The sequence below is a fragment of the Oryza brachyantha genome, chromosome 2, assembly GCF_000231095.2.
Source record: "Oryza brachyantha chromosome 2, ObraRS2, whole genome shotgun sequence".
Lineage (NCBI taxonomy): Eukaryota > Viridiplantae > Streptophyta > Magnoliopsida > Poales > Poaceae > Oryza > Oryza brachyantha.
Window position 1 is genome coordinate 23083175 of NC_023164.2, and position 15956 is coordinate 23099130.

The 15956-nt window shown below is 48.3% G+C and overlaps 4 protein-coding genes across 4 annotated transcripts; 2 read left to right on the forward strand and 2 right to left on the reverse strand.

Annotated features, from left to right (window-relative positions):
• The first annotated feature begins 402 nt into the window (after positions 1–402).
• On the forward strand, positions 403–3863 carry LOC102720027 (APO protein 2, chloroplastic). Its single transcript, XM_006648955.3, has 4 exons — positions 403–629; positions 800–867; positions 1750–2070; positions 2820–3863. The coding sequence occupies exons 1-4, from the start codon at positions 498–500 to the stop codon at positions 3646–3648; spliced, it is 1350 nt and encodes a 449-aa protein (XP_006649018.1). The 5' UTR covers positions 403–497; the 3' UTR covers positions 3649–3863.
• Positions 3864–4573: 710 nt separating this feature from the next.
• LOC107303553 (dynein light chain LC6, flagellar outer arm-like) lies at positions 4574–6941 on the reverse strand. Its single transcript, XM_040520263.1, has 2 exons — positions 6522–6941; positions 4574–5115 (listed from the first exon to the last, which is right to left on the reverse strand). Exons 1-2 carry the CDS (start codon positions 6828–6830, stop codon positions 4936–4938), a joined length of 489 nt encoding a protein of 162 aa, XP_040376197.1. The 5' UTR covers positions 6831–6941; the 3' UTR covers positions 4574–4935.
• Positions 6942–10790: 3849 nt separating this feature from the next.
• On the forward strand, positions 10791–13785 carry LOC102720308 (endoglucanase 6). Its single transcript, XM_040520262.1, has 5 exons — positions 10791–11167; positions 11259–11666; positions 11759–12013; positions 12760–12874; positions 12967–13785. Exons 1-5 carry the CDS (start codon positions 10931–10933, stop codon positions 13482–13484), a joined length of 1533 nt encoding a protein of 510 aa, XP_040376196.1. The 5' UTR covers positions 10791–10930; the 3' UTR covers positions 13485–13785.
• Positions 13786–14366: 581 nt separating this feature from the next.
• On the reverse strand, positions 14367–15181 carry LOC102710843 (uncharacterized protein At3g17950). Its single transcript, XM_006665124.3, is given in 3 exon segments — positions 14367–14572; positions 14574–14915; positions 15016–15181. Coding segments are annotated over 3 exon segments (555 nt in total). The 5' UTR covers positions 15094–15181; the 3' UTR covers positions 14367–14437.
• Between the last annotated feature and the right edge of the window lie 775 nt (positions 15182–15956).

A 15956-nucleotide genomic window follows, 5' to 3' on the forward strand; every position in this document is an offset into this window, starting at 1 on the left:
CAGAGAGGAATCGGTATGTGCGGTAGCTGAGGTGGTTGAAGAACTTAGCTCTCTTTGCTTTCTAGATCGGCTTTGACGGTTTACAACGATGTACACTCTATACTTGGTATCATCGCCATAGTGGTTTTGGAGCCTGAACCAGATCATTTCCTTTTCAGGTTTGCTATCTGTCTGTCTGTCTTTCTTTTTTTTTTCTGCTTAAGGAAAAACCAAAAATAAGCCAAACATTCCCAGCTTGAGCTTGGACTGGCCTTGGACAGTTGGACTGGACTGATTTTATTTGGGCCAAGCAGACCATAAGCCCAGTTATGACATGAGATGGGCCTACAGTTTCCAGCACACAAAGGCCGATATAAAAAAAAATCTAGCTAGAGAGAGAGACCCATTTCCTCCTCTCATGCGGTGCGAGAGAGAGGATAGGGAGAGGCGACAGAGAAGCCAAGGCCACCGCCGCCTCGCTCCGGTGGCGACACCACCACCACCACGGGCTCGCCGACATGACGGGAGCTCTGGCCATGAGGCCATCCACCTCCTCCTCCCACTCCCTCCTCGCTCCGCCGACCTGCTCCTCCCGCCTCCCCCCGCTCCGCTGCTTCGTCGGCCTCCGGTGGTCCGCCCCACGCGTCCAGGTATGGCCCCCCGCTCCCCATGTTCCAGGAGGAAGAGGAACTGCTGCTGCTGCTGCTGCCCCCGACAACAGTAGCGATAGGGCTGGGTGATCGTGAGGCTAGGTGGATGGCTGTCTGGCTGGCGTTCTCATTGGATTTGTTGTTTGATTCTAGTGGCTGGTTTGGTACAGGTCAGGGAGCAGCCGGATGCGGGTGCAGGGATTGCCAAGGGTACAGGTGGACGCGGTGGGCGGTTCAGGTGAGTTGGCCTATCTGCTCCATGCACGATGGCAAAGTTTAAGACCGTTCGGTTATTAGATTACTGCTACTATTTGATCAGTCGATACGTTGTTTTGCTACCCCGGAAGAAATCATAGGTAAATGTACCGTGGTAGACTGGTAGTGGTAGTGTGCAATGGGAAATGGTTGGATAATGTGCATTAGTTCCCATTGTTCTGCATCAACTAACGGCGGTGAGTAGTGTCACTTGATGTGGTAAAATATGCATGCCAGTTATAACATCTATCATGTGACTTTGCACATTAAGCCAAGGATTATATCCAACTACTTGGTGGATATATCACTCCGTTATACTCCCTCTATCCTTAAATGTTTGACGCCGTTGACTTTTTTTATATATGTTTGACCGTTTGTCTTATTGAAAAAATTTACTTAACTATTAATTATTTTTATATCATTTTGTGTATTGTTAAATATATTTTTATGCATATATATATCTTTACATATTTGATAATTTTTTTTCAATAAGACGAATAGTCAAACGCGTATAAAAAAGTTAACGGTGTCAAACATTTAGGGACGGAGTTAGTACTGAATAACTCTCAGAAAATAATCACTTTCTTCAACTCCTTTTTGTCAACAATCTCTTTGTGTACTTCACTAATTCATCTGGTACCAATGACCAGACCATAAAATTTTCCCACCAAGGAATTTTTTTCGTGCATTTTGTTTACTTGATATTCCTTTTCGTAAAAATATAACTTCTTTAAGATAACCGTGATCTTGATGATGGGTGGATTTCATTTAGAGTTGATTTAATGGAGTTGAATGTGATAAACACTACTTCTAGAATCTTATGGCCTGATTATTCATTTATTGTCTTTTTTCCTATATTTTTCAGAGCACCTGCTTCAAGTATCTCCCAATCTTGCCTTAGAACCATCGTCATCACAAACGAATATGTCCAAAATGCTGATTTTCCGCCTAATTACTCAAAAAGAGAGAAGAAACCATTTCCTATACCAGTGTTGGAGTTAAGGCGCCGAGCAAAAGAGAGGGCGAAGAAAGCTGAAGGGAAACCCAAACGGTCTTTACCACCTCCAAAAAATGGGTTGCTGGTCAAAAGACTGATACCAGTTGCATTCAGAGTGTATAATGCAAGAATTTTGCTGATTAACAACTTGAAGAGGCTTATGAAAGTAATACCAGTGAGAGGATGCAAGTAATTCTCTTGTTTCATCCTGTCTTGATCATTATATATACAGATCTTGCTTCTGTTGATTGCACATTACAGTTTTATCACATTGGACAGCAGAAAGAAAACAACACATAGAACAATATTAGTCAATAAAAGCTATTCTATAAAACAAGATGTAAGAAACTTCATTTTACACCATCAATTTTCTGACTTGTATATGGCATAAATTATGTAGATATTCAGCTGCTTAATAGATGTAGTGTGTCAGTTCTTTAATATGAGGCTTTGTATTAGACATGGATCATTTAAGCATCAATTCCAAAACTTCTTGGCATCTGTGGTGACACCACTATTATGCACAGTCGTATTGTATCTAATTATTGACTGAATCCATGAAACAGTACATGCATTTCTATATGTTCAGATATTATCAGTTCCAACCTTCCAGCTAAGCTTCCATTTTGTTTTAAAAATTTTGTAATTTGGGAAATATTTGGAGTTTTTTTACCATACCCTGTCATTGTGTTCTGTGTAATTTAAATGTTATGACCACCTTGAATAAACTTTCTGACTTTTTCAGCTTACGATGATGCATCATCATGATCCTAATTCTGTTTCCGTTTGGTAGTTCTTCCACCCATATTCCACAATTCATCACATTTTGTTTGGAATTTTGACAATTATGTACCTTTTAGCTGTTTTATGCTGATATGCACCTTTCCGTGAAGGCACTTTTATTTTACGTGAGGAAATAATGTTTGTTTATCTTGCAGATATTGCAGTGAGATACATGTCGGATCTGTTGGACACCCTTTCCGAACATGCAAAGGAATGTCTTCAGATAAACGTAGGGGAGAACATGACTGGGGAAGTACTTTGGTGGAAGCTGTTTTCTTGCCAGTTGAAGCCTACCACCTAGAGGATCGGTTAGGAAACCGTATCCCTCATGATCAAAGGTTTGCTGTACCCCGCATTCCTGCTCTTGTAGAGTTATGCATTCAAGCTGGAGTTAATCTCCCTGAATACCCCACAAAGCGTCGAAGAAAGCCGATTATTAAAATCGGAAGGAGTGAGTTTATTGATGCAAATGAGGATGACCTACCAGACCCGGAGCCTTACAAACTTGACCATCCAATTCTTGAAGAACTGCATGATAACGAGGTTATCACCCCATCAAGCCCAGAGGAGATTGTTGCTCTTGCTGAGGAAACACTCGAAGCATGGGAGGTAGTCAGGGGTGGTGCCTTGAGGCTTATGAAGAGCTATGCAGTGCGGGTCTGTGGATACTGCCCAGAGGTTCATATCGGAGCAAGTGGCCACAAAGCACGGAATTGTGGTGCCTTCAAACACCAGCAGAGGAATGGACAGCATGGATGGCAGGCAGCGGTGCTTGATGACTTAATACCTCCTAGATATGTGTGGCACATGCCGGAATCCGGGGAGGAATTGCAGAGGGATCTGAAGAGTTTCTATGGGCAGGCACCTGCAGTTGTTGAGATATGTGTTCAGGCTGGTGCAAAGGTGCCGGAGAAGTACAAAGCCACAATGAGACTAGATATAGGAATTCCTTCAAGTTTGAGAGAGGCCGAGATGGTTGTCTGAATAAAATTGGGGCGTTTCTATTGTCACATCAAGCTCCATTTTGTCTGACCAGAGGTTCACGGCTTTGCTCCCATGTATATACTAGGAAGGCAGGAAATTAGCTGAAACACGAGAATTCGTTCAGGTTTTTATTGTTTGTATCATATGCACGCTATCATTTACCAGATTCTTCTTTGTATCAGATATGGATGTTTCTTATAGCAGTTCAAGATGCATTTGCCAAGAGCATCCCAATAGTTCATTTAAATTTGGTCATCCATATCTTCATATCTTTATTTGGATGATCATCCAAAATAGTTTCATCCTTCATATCTCCTTGTGCTGGAAGTACTCCAGCAGATCATCTATATATATATATATGATACCATCCATCTCTTTTGAAGGATAGAGAGAACATTTAAATATAAAGTCTCTCTCATAATATGGATGGCATCAAAAAATAGAGGGTGAGATCTCTCGTAATATGGATAACGTCCAAAAATAAAGAATAAGATGGATGCTCTGTTGAACTTAATTTTTACTATTCATTCTCTATTTTTAAGAACGAAGGATGACATGATGTACGGCATGCTCTAATTCTGATATGATTTATATGGTGAGTTGCGTTATTGTGTTAAAAGTGGACACCAATAAAGTATGGGTTAATTAGATCCATGCCATTATTAATTTACCAGTTTTAAAATATGCCATTACAATTCGACTAATTGTAAAGATACCACTATAATTTTAGAACTATTTCAGATATGTTATTTTTGACCAAATTGTCCTTACACATGTTAAGGGCATAGTAAATAGCAGATGGACAATATGGTCTAATTTTTTTAAAAAGAATACACCGAAAGGGTATTGAGTGACATATTTCTAATACTTCTAAAATTATAATGACATCTTTATAATTAGTCGAATTGTAATGGTATATTTCAAAACTAGCAAATTTATAATGGCATGACTTGATATTAACAGAGGCGGCAATTCTTGCCTTGAACAACGGAGAATTGAGTCACAACTTACAACTGATTCAATGCATTCTGAGAGATTGGGTGTCAATATACACCCATTTGTGCTCCCTGGCCAGCTTCTGTTCCTATCTGACCATCTACACGGAGCATCAGAAATCTAAGGTACACTGCATTCAGCCATAAACTCTAACAGATCACACTAACCACTCGAAATAATTCTTGACATTGGAACCATAAACGCCAAAAAGGAGTCCCCATTGCCATCGAAGAAACCATGCAATGTACAAGGCCTTGGCGAAGCTGAACAACTGCATTTTGGGATGCTTGTTCACGAACTATTTGTCTGGTCATCACAATGCGGCTGGGGCTCCACCGCCGTCCTGAACAACAGTATATAGACCTTATCAACTGAAAAGTACAGGAATCCACCCCGGGCATGGGTGACATATGAACCAAAACTCGTCCCTACAATGCAGTGCCAAGCTGGTCCATAAGCAGTGTCAAACTCCTGCAGCAAAAGATAAGCTGCCATCATATACACAGTATTGCATATGGAAGTAGATGAACACAGACAAAATGCCGCGTTTTATAGAATTTGCGGGCAAATTATAGGAAGTGCGATTGTTTGATAAACATGGACAAAAAAACATGTAGAATGGTCCCAGGTTTGGTTGTTGATTGATTGGAGATTTGTGCAGCATTCAGGCTAGGGGTCTGATAAAATGTAAGGTAGGTTCAATTAGACTTACAAGTTACAAGATGAACAACAAAAAGTTTTTGTCGACTGTACATTTTCAGAGGCGTTACTTGAGTGGATTACTCGGCAATACCTTTGGTGACGCTTCCCACAGCATAGATAAATTAATGACTAACGCAATAGGCCAATAACAACATGTCCTATGTATACATTCGGTTATGTCAGATCACTTATCCATACAGATGGAATTTGAAACGTTACTCACAGGGGGCAAGAACTGAAAATTTACCCAGATATGTAAATTAAAGGTCTGTAGACTGTAGTCGAACGATGCATCCTCGTGGTCAAACTCGCAATCCCATTTGTATACAAGACAAAGAGTCAATGACAGATCGGCAACCAAATGAAATGATCACCTGATTGGGCAACGTATTAAATGCTAGCACTGGTGGTTAGCTACATGCTACTAGATTGCATGAGGAAATCTTAGCACACCCACAAAGAAGAGCTAAATTTCATTCAGCTTGACCCTACCGCTTAGGTGTTCAGAAACTGATACTTGAGCTGCCTATGATTCTCAGACCCTTCCAATTTTTCCACGACAAACAACAGGCCGGCTTTGGTTTTTCTAGACTTTGAGGTGCATCAAGACAGGCTACAGGGGCAACCAGAACACCACAATTCATCTACGCAACAACCAAATGGGGTGAATGCACTTGAATAAATCTTAAATACTAATCACGGACTCACGGTAAGGCCCCGACAACGGATACACGGTAGTACATCAGTTATGGCTGCATTGCCGAAAGAATTGCGTGCAAGCATAGTGGGAAATTGGGATACATTTACTCCAAGAACTAAACCCTGTTCGCTCCGACACGATCAGTTAGACGCCTACTAGGCTACTGTCGGAGGCTGCAGCTATCTCCGTAGTTTTGTTAATCATGGACTCATGGTAAGGAAGATGCTGTCCTCACTGAGTCAATGAAGAACAATCTCTGATAATCTAGTGAGCATCTAATGAAAAACAGCAGCGGACAAACAATTAATCAATCGATTCCATTGGCTAATGCATCTTTGGGAGCAAACACGGCCCAGTTCTTGCTGACAGCCAAAGCTACTCCACAACCAATTTGTTATTTGCAGGTACAGAAATGGAGTTCTGACGATATATACGGAAGCAGGAGTAATCGTGCTCTGCCGGCCAAGAAATGTACCTTCTTGAGGGCGAGGGCGAGGCGCTTAGGCTCGAGCCGCCGCGGGGAGCGCGGCATCCCGGCGAGCTCGTCGCGGGCGCAGCGGAACGCGCGTCGCTGCAGCGCGGGCGGCATGTCGGCCGCCACCACCCTCACCACCGCCTTCTTCTCCTCGCCGCCGCCATCCCCCGTCCCGGGCTTCCTCGGCACGCCCCCCTCGGCGGCTGTCGCAGCGCCCTCCGCGATCCCGCCGAGACCGAGCAGCGCCCTGACGACCCCGCCCCGGCGCCCCGCCGCCTGCATCAGGCCACCCTCCTCCTGCTCCCTCATGCCCGGTCGCTCCCCCTCGCCGTTCCCGCCGCGCCGAGACCTTCGGACTCCCGCGCGCGTGGAAAGCAGTGAGACTAGCGAGCGAGCTCTCCTCCTCTGTCTCTCTGCTCGTGTATTCTTTTTATCGTTCGTTGGGGTTCGTTAAAGTTGGCGTCGTGGCGTCTCCGCTTTTCCTTGTTTTCTCTCTCTCTCTCTCTCTCTGCCCGGGGAGCGCGCCGGCGGGATCACCGACCGGCTCGCGCGCGCAGGGCGAATTCCGCGGGTCACCTCGCGTACGATTCAGCAGCAGCCCGCCGATGCGCGCGAGCGGGTCGGGTCGGCTACACGGCGGAGCGGACCGTTGCTCGCCTGCGCTGCTGCTGCTCCGTGTCAGCCAGTGTACCGCCCCGGTGCAGGCGCAGCGCCGTGTATTTACTGCGAGACCGTTTGGCACGGACACCGGCACGGTCACACGGAGCGCCTGATGGTAGCAGTAAACTCGGGTGTGGTGTGGAGTGGAGTTATTGCGGGTGCTGTCCATGTGGATCCCGGTGCTTCCTCCTCGCGCGATGCGGCGAACTGGCGATGAGGTGCAGAGACGGCGTGTGGGTGACATAGACGTTTTTACACGGATCATCACAAGAGCAGCCAGTTCTCGTAGTTGGGCTTGGGGATCATGGCCTGGAAATGGCTGGTGGGCTCCAAAAGCAGCCGAGGCAGTTCTCGAATTTGGGGAATTAGTGGGTTGGGCTGGATTCATCCGTGGCCAAACGGGCCTTGCAGATGTTGCACGCAGCTCTGCTAAAAGGCTCGAATCGGAACAAACCCTATCGAAAACAGTCCACAGAAATTTGATAGCCATCACGGGTTCATGGGCTCATGGCTGGAGCCAAATATGCTGCTCCAATTGAGGCGCTCCCACACAGCCTCTACGGTAATACGCCAAGTCCTTAAGTGTTTCTTACAACCGTATTTAATTTTTAATTTTTTATATAAAATTCTATAAAATTTTATTTTTAATCCATTTTAAACTCAACACTTAAATTTTATAAATAGACTTATTATCACTCCTACTGTGTACCGGTCACATCACAGCAATACTGTACGAGCAAGGGAACAACTCGCCAGTCGCCAGCCGTGATGGGCGAAGCCATGCCCCCATCCCACCCCTAACCGCCTTGCCCTTGAAGCGCGATGGCGACCAAACTCCAATATGGCGATGTGGACTAGATTGAGGAAGATAAAAGAAGCGCAACACGTGATGGGGGAGAGAAAAAGGCCTACCATCATTATTGTTATTACGAACTTTGCCCCATCAATCAATCTTAGTCGCCACCATTGTTCCTTTCGTGGATTTAGTGGTTGGGCCACCACCTTACCTCCCGTCTTGCTTCGCCTGTCGTTGCTGGCAGCCCATGTATCTCCACCACGCATCCTTGGGTTGTCTTTGCTCAACAGTCATCCATCCACTGCCATCTAATTGACCCATTGCCTAAGATGCGGTGACGATTGGACAAACTATATATGGATCGATGCACCACCACACCGGATCGAGGTCGATAAGAAACAGGGGTCAAGGCAGCACCACATGGAGGTCACTATCTTGGATAGGGGAGTCAGCATTGTTGAGTAGAGATTGGGGAGAGGCGAAGTGGCAATGCTGCGTGGAGGTTGTCGTTGGGAAGAGAGAATGCTGGCATCGGTCCAGTGGTCTTGCCACCAGTGGTTGTCGTTGGGAAGAGAGAATTCTGGCACCGGTCTAGTGGTCTTGCCACCAGTGGAGCGGACGATGGAAGAGGTAAGAGTTTATATATATATTTGATTTTTGAGGAGATGAGGTCATTATAAAATATTGGTGTTTATTGTAAATTGAAAACACAACATGACTAAATTAGAAAAAGATTAGTGGCTAACTTGAATGAAACACACCAGCTCAAGCTACCTGTATTGTGAAATAAGGAAACGGTTTGAAATATCATTGCATCATGTTTTGGCCATATGAGATCACTTGAATAGTTACCATGTATTGTGTTTTTGCGATGTATTCCGTGAAACACGGATAGTCTCACAACCTCTAGCATCTACCAGTAGTGGTAATAGGCTAAGTCCTTAGGTTTTTTTATAACCGTATTTAATTTTTAATTTTTTATATAAAACTCTGCCTTTTAAACTTAACGCTTGAATTTTATAAAAAAATATTAGAATTCCGTGAAACACGGACAGTCTCGGCGTGGCTGAAAAGCAACTCTGGGCAGACGGTTCAGGCCGTTGGTTCTCAAACAGTGGAATTTCACCTAAAAAGTACAGAGCAGTGCTATACGTAGATGAAACTACAGCCACGTCGTCCTGTTTGAAGCATCGGCATTGCGTCTGTCTGTCTAGACAAAAAAATTCACGGCGGCGACAGTGCGTTTGAAGCAGCGACCGAAATCGCACAATCAGCGTACAGCAAATTTCATGGTACGTATAGCAAATTTCAAAAGTCCGAGTAACTTTCCAATACATAAGACTCGGACACGCGCTGTCAGCTGTCCTCGAATGCTCACGCAGACACGCACGCACCAAAACTGCCGTTGCCACACTAGTGATATCAACTACGCGAGACACGCACGACGCAGGCTCTGTCTGGCTCTCCCTCCGGGCACCACCAGTCCATCGTCACTGTGCTCGTCAAAAGCGGCGAAGCATGCAGCGACCTTGCCGGCTTTCCCCAGCAAGAACCATGAACTCATCTCATTACTTCTCTAGCCGTTGGATCGATCGGTCGATGGATCAGCCGGTCAGATAAACACGGGCACTTGCCACGACCAACCCTTTTCCACCATGGCTGTCAACGCCTGCAAAAAAAAAAATCCAAGAAAACGGGATTTCACGATGGGAGGCCCTGCCCTTCGTCATCTTCTTCTCCAGGTTTGCTTTAACGGCTCCCCGTCCTTCACCTCTGCGAGTTACTCACTCTCACTGTACCGGGGGATCCATCCAACGGTCCCCGTGCGTGCGTGCGTGCATGCCCCGGTCCAACGGTCACATTTAACAAAAACCGCCGGATGTCACGACGGTGATGGCCGGAATGTCGCGGGTAGCTAATACCTCTGTCCCCGCCGTGATTGATGGTATCGTAGATTGCAATGCACGGATCGATCTTAAAAGGTCTCCTGTTCTCGGATGATCATTCGGCACGGGAATAAAGCCTAGAACTACGCTCGTGACTACGCCCTGTGATCTACTTACCCAGGCAGAAATAGTAGCATTAGCGCAGGGTTTTGAAAAAAAAGGACGGTCCAAACAAACTTTCTAAATGATATATATTTATAAATGAAAAATAATTTATGAATAAAATTTTTATATATTTTTTTAATAATTTAAAAAATATAGACTAAATATAAACTACGATATAAAAACACAAAAATCGAAAATTATAAGCATAAAAATGAGAGGGAGAATGTTTTTTTTTAACATAATGAGAGGGAGGAAGAATGTTTAGGAGTAGAAACGTCATTTGTACTAGCGCTTGTTTCAGGAACCTTGTTTTTCCGAAATCCGGAGTACCCAAATACTGGATACTCGTGTAACTCGTCAGCCCATACTTCAGACAAGTGGAGCGCGAGTAAAAAAAAAAACGTTTCGGAGTGCCGTTTTTCCAAAGGCCAACGGCCGAAACTAACCAACCAACCAACCGAACCTGCGCACTGTCGCAGGCTCGCAGCAGTAGCAGTGTAGCACATCGCGCTTCCTCTCCCAAGCGGAAGCTAGACTCCGGCGCCGCAACGTTCGCCACATCCACGCGTCGCCGCCGCGCTGGCCCTCGCCCCAGCATCCTAGGCCGTGGTCCCCACCCGTCATTCCATTGGTCCATCCATGTCTGCGCCCCCGTCACGTGCAGTATTTATCCGCCCGCCCGTTCGGTTCGCCTCCAGCCATCCACCTCACTCGCCTCACCGGCCATTATTAAAACCTCGTGCACTTGTGCAGTAGCAGAGCAGCAGCAGCAAACACCTCCACCTCACTCGATCACGCTCATCCAGCCGCCGGCGAAGCGTCGATCGAAGCATTGCACATTCGAACGCAAAAGGCAGTGGTGCATTGCCATTGCGTTGGGCTCGTTAATTCATCCAGCGGCAATGCCGGTGGCGTCGTTGAGTGTGGAGGTGGCGGTGGTGGCTGCGGCTGCGGCTGTGCTTGTGCTCCTGCTCTCGCCGGGCGCGGTGGTGGTGGTGTCTGCCGGACAGCATGATTACGGTGACGCGCTCCATAAGAGCATACTGTTCTTTGAGGGGCAGCGCTCCGGCAGGCTTCCCCCCGACCAACGTCTCCGCTGGCGCCGCGACTCCGGCCTCCACGACGGCGCCGCCGCCGGCGTACGTGTGCTCGTCCTATACCTTGGCTTTGAGAATGCGGTAAACGATGCAGCATTGTGAGTAGCGAGTAGCGTGCTTGTACGTCATGCAGGTGGACTTGACGGGAGGGTACTACGACGCCGGCGACAACGTGAAGTTCGGGTTCCCGATGGCGTTCACGGCGACGCTGATGTCGTGGGGGCTGATCGACTTCGGGCGGAGCTTCGGGCCGCACAAGGAGGAGGCGAGGAAGGCGGTGCGGTGGGCGACGGACTACCTGATGAAGGCGACGGCGAAGCCCAACACCGTGTACGTGCAGGTCGGCGACGCCTTCCGCGACCACTCGTGCTGGGAGCGTCCCGAGGACATGGACACCCCCCGCACCGTCTACAAGGTGGACCCCTCGCACCCCGGCTCCGACGTCGCCGCCGAGACCGCCGCAGCCCTCGCCGCCGGCTCCATCGTCTTCCGCGAGGCCGACCCGGCCTACTCCAAGCGCCTCCTCGACCGCGCCATATCCGTAAGTAGACCACCCGCGCCACACCACGCCGTCCGTTGACTTGCTTGTTTCCTCACGCCTAGTACGTTATTTTTGTGTGTTCGTACGTGTAGGTGTTCGAGTTCGCGGACAGGTACCGGGGCCCCTACAGCAGCAGCCTCCACGACGCGGTGTGCCCCTGCTACTGCGACTTCTCCGGGTACCAGGACGAGCTGCTCTGGGGCGCGGCGTGGCTGCACAAGGCGTCGCGCCGGCGGGAGTACCGCGAGTACATCAAGAGGAACGAGGTGGTGCTCGGCGCCAGCGAGTCCATCAACGAGTTCGGCTGGGACAACAAGCACGCTGGCATCAACGTCCTCATCTCCAAGGTAACGCGCCATTTCGTATTCTTTCTTGTTTTCCACCGCAGTTATGCACGGAACATACCGTCGGTACTCGGTACTAGTGTCACGGATTGTCAAACGTTTGGTTGGCTAGACCTCGACAAGATTACTCCATTTTACTGCAGCGGTGTTGTGCAATTTGGCCGCCGATGCGCTTTTTTGGCTTTTTAAAGAAGAAGCTTCTTCATTTTGGCAGCTTCATCTTTCACAAGGGAACTTGGCAAGTTGCCCAACCCTCATGTTATGCGGTATTACTTTTGTCTTTTGAAGGTCTCTTTTCACTGTTAACAGAGATGTAGAGTAACACAACTGAATGTGTACGGAATTGAACCTTTTAATACTCGTGTTAGCTTTACATGTGGCCCGTACACCCTGACGGCTGTGAAAGGAGAACTGACAGTAGTATCACATAGGAGGACGTATATTATACTGCTAGTAATAGCGTTAAACAGTTAATTAATCTAGTACTTTGACTAGCAGCGATCCATCACATTCTTGTAGTACTGTAGTACTTTGGACTATACTATGACTGTACCGAGCGTGCTTGCCTCTGTAGACCGTAGTCCTCTGCTCGTGCTGCATCCAGCCTACGAGCAGCAGAGGACTACGGGTCTGTTCCTCTCGTCGAGTGGGCCAAAAGGCCAAAACACTCTACTCCACAATTACCGTACTATCAGCAAGAATGCGATGTACGAGCGCTTATTGTGTTAATTAACTCGTGTTCACTGCAGGAAGTACTGATGGGGAAGGACGAGTACTTCCAGTCGTTCCGTGTCAACGCCGACAACTTCATGTGTACCCTCCTACCTGGCATCTCTAATCACCCCCAGATCCAGTACTCCCCAGGTTAATCAATCTCCCACGACCACCATCTTTATTTTCCCAGCTAAAATCGCAGCACATAACTTTCGTGTGCGCGGAAAACACGTGCGGTGCAGGCGGGCTGCTGTTCAAGGTCGGGGGCAGCAACATGCAGCACGTGACGTCGCTGTCGTTCCTGCTGCTCGCCTACTCCAACTACCTAAGCCACGCCGGCGCGCGGGTGTCGTGCGGCGCGGGCGGCTCGGCGTCGCCGGCGCAGCTCCGCCGCGTGGCCAAGCGGCAGGTGGACTACATCCTCGGCGACAACCCGCTGCGGATGTCGTACATGGTGGGGTACGGCGACAGGTTCCCGCGCCGGATCCACCATCGCGGGAGCTCCCTCCCGTCGGTCGCCGCCCACCCGGCGCGGATCGGCTGCAAGGCAGGCGGCGCCTACTACGCCAGCGCGGCGCCCAACCCCAACCTGCTGGTGGGCGCCGTCGTGGGCGGGCCCAGCGACGCCACCGACGCGTTCCCCGACGCGCGCGCCGTGTTCCAGCAGTCGGAGCCCACCACCTACATCAACGCGCCGCTCATGGGCCTGCTCGCCTACTTCTCCGCCCACCCCAACCCAGCCGAGTGGGCCGACGACTAGAGCGACCGCGAAAGAGAAAATCAGCTATACGGGCCTGGGCTATCTGTTTTTGTCGGGCCCACTCGGATTGTTTGCCTGGCGATTGATGGAGTACTACTATATTTGTGTAGCCAAATTATATATAGTTTAACTCTCTCTCTCTACAAAAAGGAAAAGTATAGGTAACTACAGCCACCTCCTTTTCCTGCTAAAAGTATCGGCAAGGAGGAAGGGATAGGCTTGTTTACCAGCAATATTGTAATAGTACTGTTATATTTGTTAGCTTGATTCGTCATTATACATTGCCATTTTATTAAGTGCGCCACCGACGTTTCCTCTGAACAAATGTATTGTGTACTGAATTCACCTTGTCAGACACTGACTCAGGCGACCAGTGACGACTGACGAATCCAGTGGACCAGCAAAGGCAAACAGCAGCGGCGGGGATCACATGTCGAGCTTCTGTTCACGGGTGAACCCGTGACCGTGTGTCTCTCTCGCGTATGCCGCATAGGCGCATAGCTATGCAATCACTAGAACGATGTGGTCGGTGGGTCTCGAAGAACTCTCTCCGAGCAAGTCAGGCTATAAACTGGCTTTATAAACTGGCTTTATGCTTATATGGAAGAGAGAGGACGAGAAAGAGTGTAAACAGGCTGTAAGCTTGTAGCCAGCTCGGATACAGAAACCAAAAAATTCTGTGAGAGTGACATGTGAGTCCTATATTAATGATGTAGAGCTAACTAGTATATGGGTGAGTAAAAAAAGACTATAAAAAATCTTAAAGACAGCTTATTGGCTATACTATTATCCTTTATCCTTTGCTCTCAATCGTCATGCCAATTTTTAGCAACATCACGTGCGATTTCATTCGCTCACACGCAGGAAATTTTCTGAAGCCAGCTCAAAATGCTAGTAGCAATCATTGTTCATCAGTAGTCGTAAATTAATGATGTGCATGTTCCGAATACAAATCAGGCTCCGCCGCTGCACATGGCGGTGAGCAGCACCGGCAGCCTCACTACCGACGACGACGACCCCTGCGCCGACCTCCGCAGCTGCAACTTAACCCTCTCCTCCCGAGCCGGCAGCGCTGGCCGGGCGCTCTCATCGTCGAACAGCGCCGTCGCCGGCTCCCAGCCCGGCGCCGGCGAGCTGCCTCTCCATGTGCAAGAACTGGCCCAGTGACGTCGTTCCGCCAACGTCGTCCCTGCATAGCCGCCACCAGCTGCCGCCGGCGTTGCGCCAGCGCCTGCGCCTCCACCTCCGGCGCCACCTCCGCCCGCCCTCCTCTCCGGCCACGGGGACGCGGGGCCTCTCCCTCCCCTGCCCTTCTCGCGCCGCCTCCCTCTGCTGCTGCTGATCATCCTCCTCCTCGTCGTCGGCGAAGGACACGCCCATGAGCGTCCCTAGCGTCGTGCTGCGGTCACGAAAGAACGACGACCTCGTGGACTAGCAACAGACCAACATCCGCACCAATTTTCTCACGCATGGTCGCATGATTAGAAACGAATGAAATGACTTAATGACACGGCTAATGATTAGTGGGTACCTCGCTGTCGACGTCGGAGGAAGAGGGTGACGACTCGGCGGAGGAAGACGACGGGATCATCCCGGCGTCGCCGTCCATCTCCCTCCTCACTTCTCTAGAAAATGGTTCTTTGCATCTCCGAACGATTCAGGGGGTAATCTGCACGAGAGTAGCGAACCGAGGAGAGTATGGCCGCTGTGGTGCGGGTGGTGTTTTCTATGCGAGCTGCGAGCCGCAGCAGACACGGGGTGGCAGTGGCGCAAGGCAACAACGGTCAGGGGAAATGAATGAATGCTCGAGCTTGAGCTTTGAGCCTCTGACTAGCATTGTGGGGTAGAGGCAGAGACCGTAGGTTCCCTACAAGGCTACAATTAGCGACTTCCAAGGCAGTGTTTGACCGCAGTGTTAACAAACAGTGAGCTCCTGCCAAAGAGCCAATTAAGAGGCTGATTATATTACAAACAGTGAGCTCCTACCAATTAAGGGGCTGATTATACTACTACTCCCTCGGTTTTATATATTCCAAAACCGTTTGGTTATACCTAATTCATCTATATACCATTAGATATTAGATATTGTTTATATATGTATGGCTATTAGCATTCACACGAATCTAAATAATAGTAAAAAAACTTCCATTATAATAGTAAAAAAACTTCCATTATAAGCTAGGGTAGAATTAGTTAAGACATTATACTTAGAGACAATACAGATTGGCAAAGAACTGATACATGTCTACGAGATTACTCATAATTCCCAAATGTTATACACATGGATGTGGAAGGATCCGTACTCGTAAATAAAGAAGACTTAGGGCATGAATAATGAAACAAGGTGAGTGATTTTAGCCATCCACGTTGATGCCGTATGTCCAACTTGATTGGAATTCTACCCATATAGAGTTGCTCATGCCCTGTAGAGAGCACATGAGCCTCGTTAGTGGGGAGGGTGCTTGTGTGCGG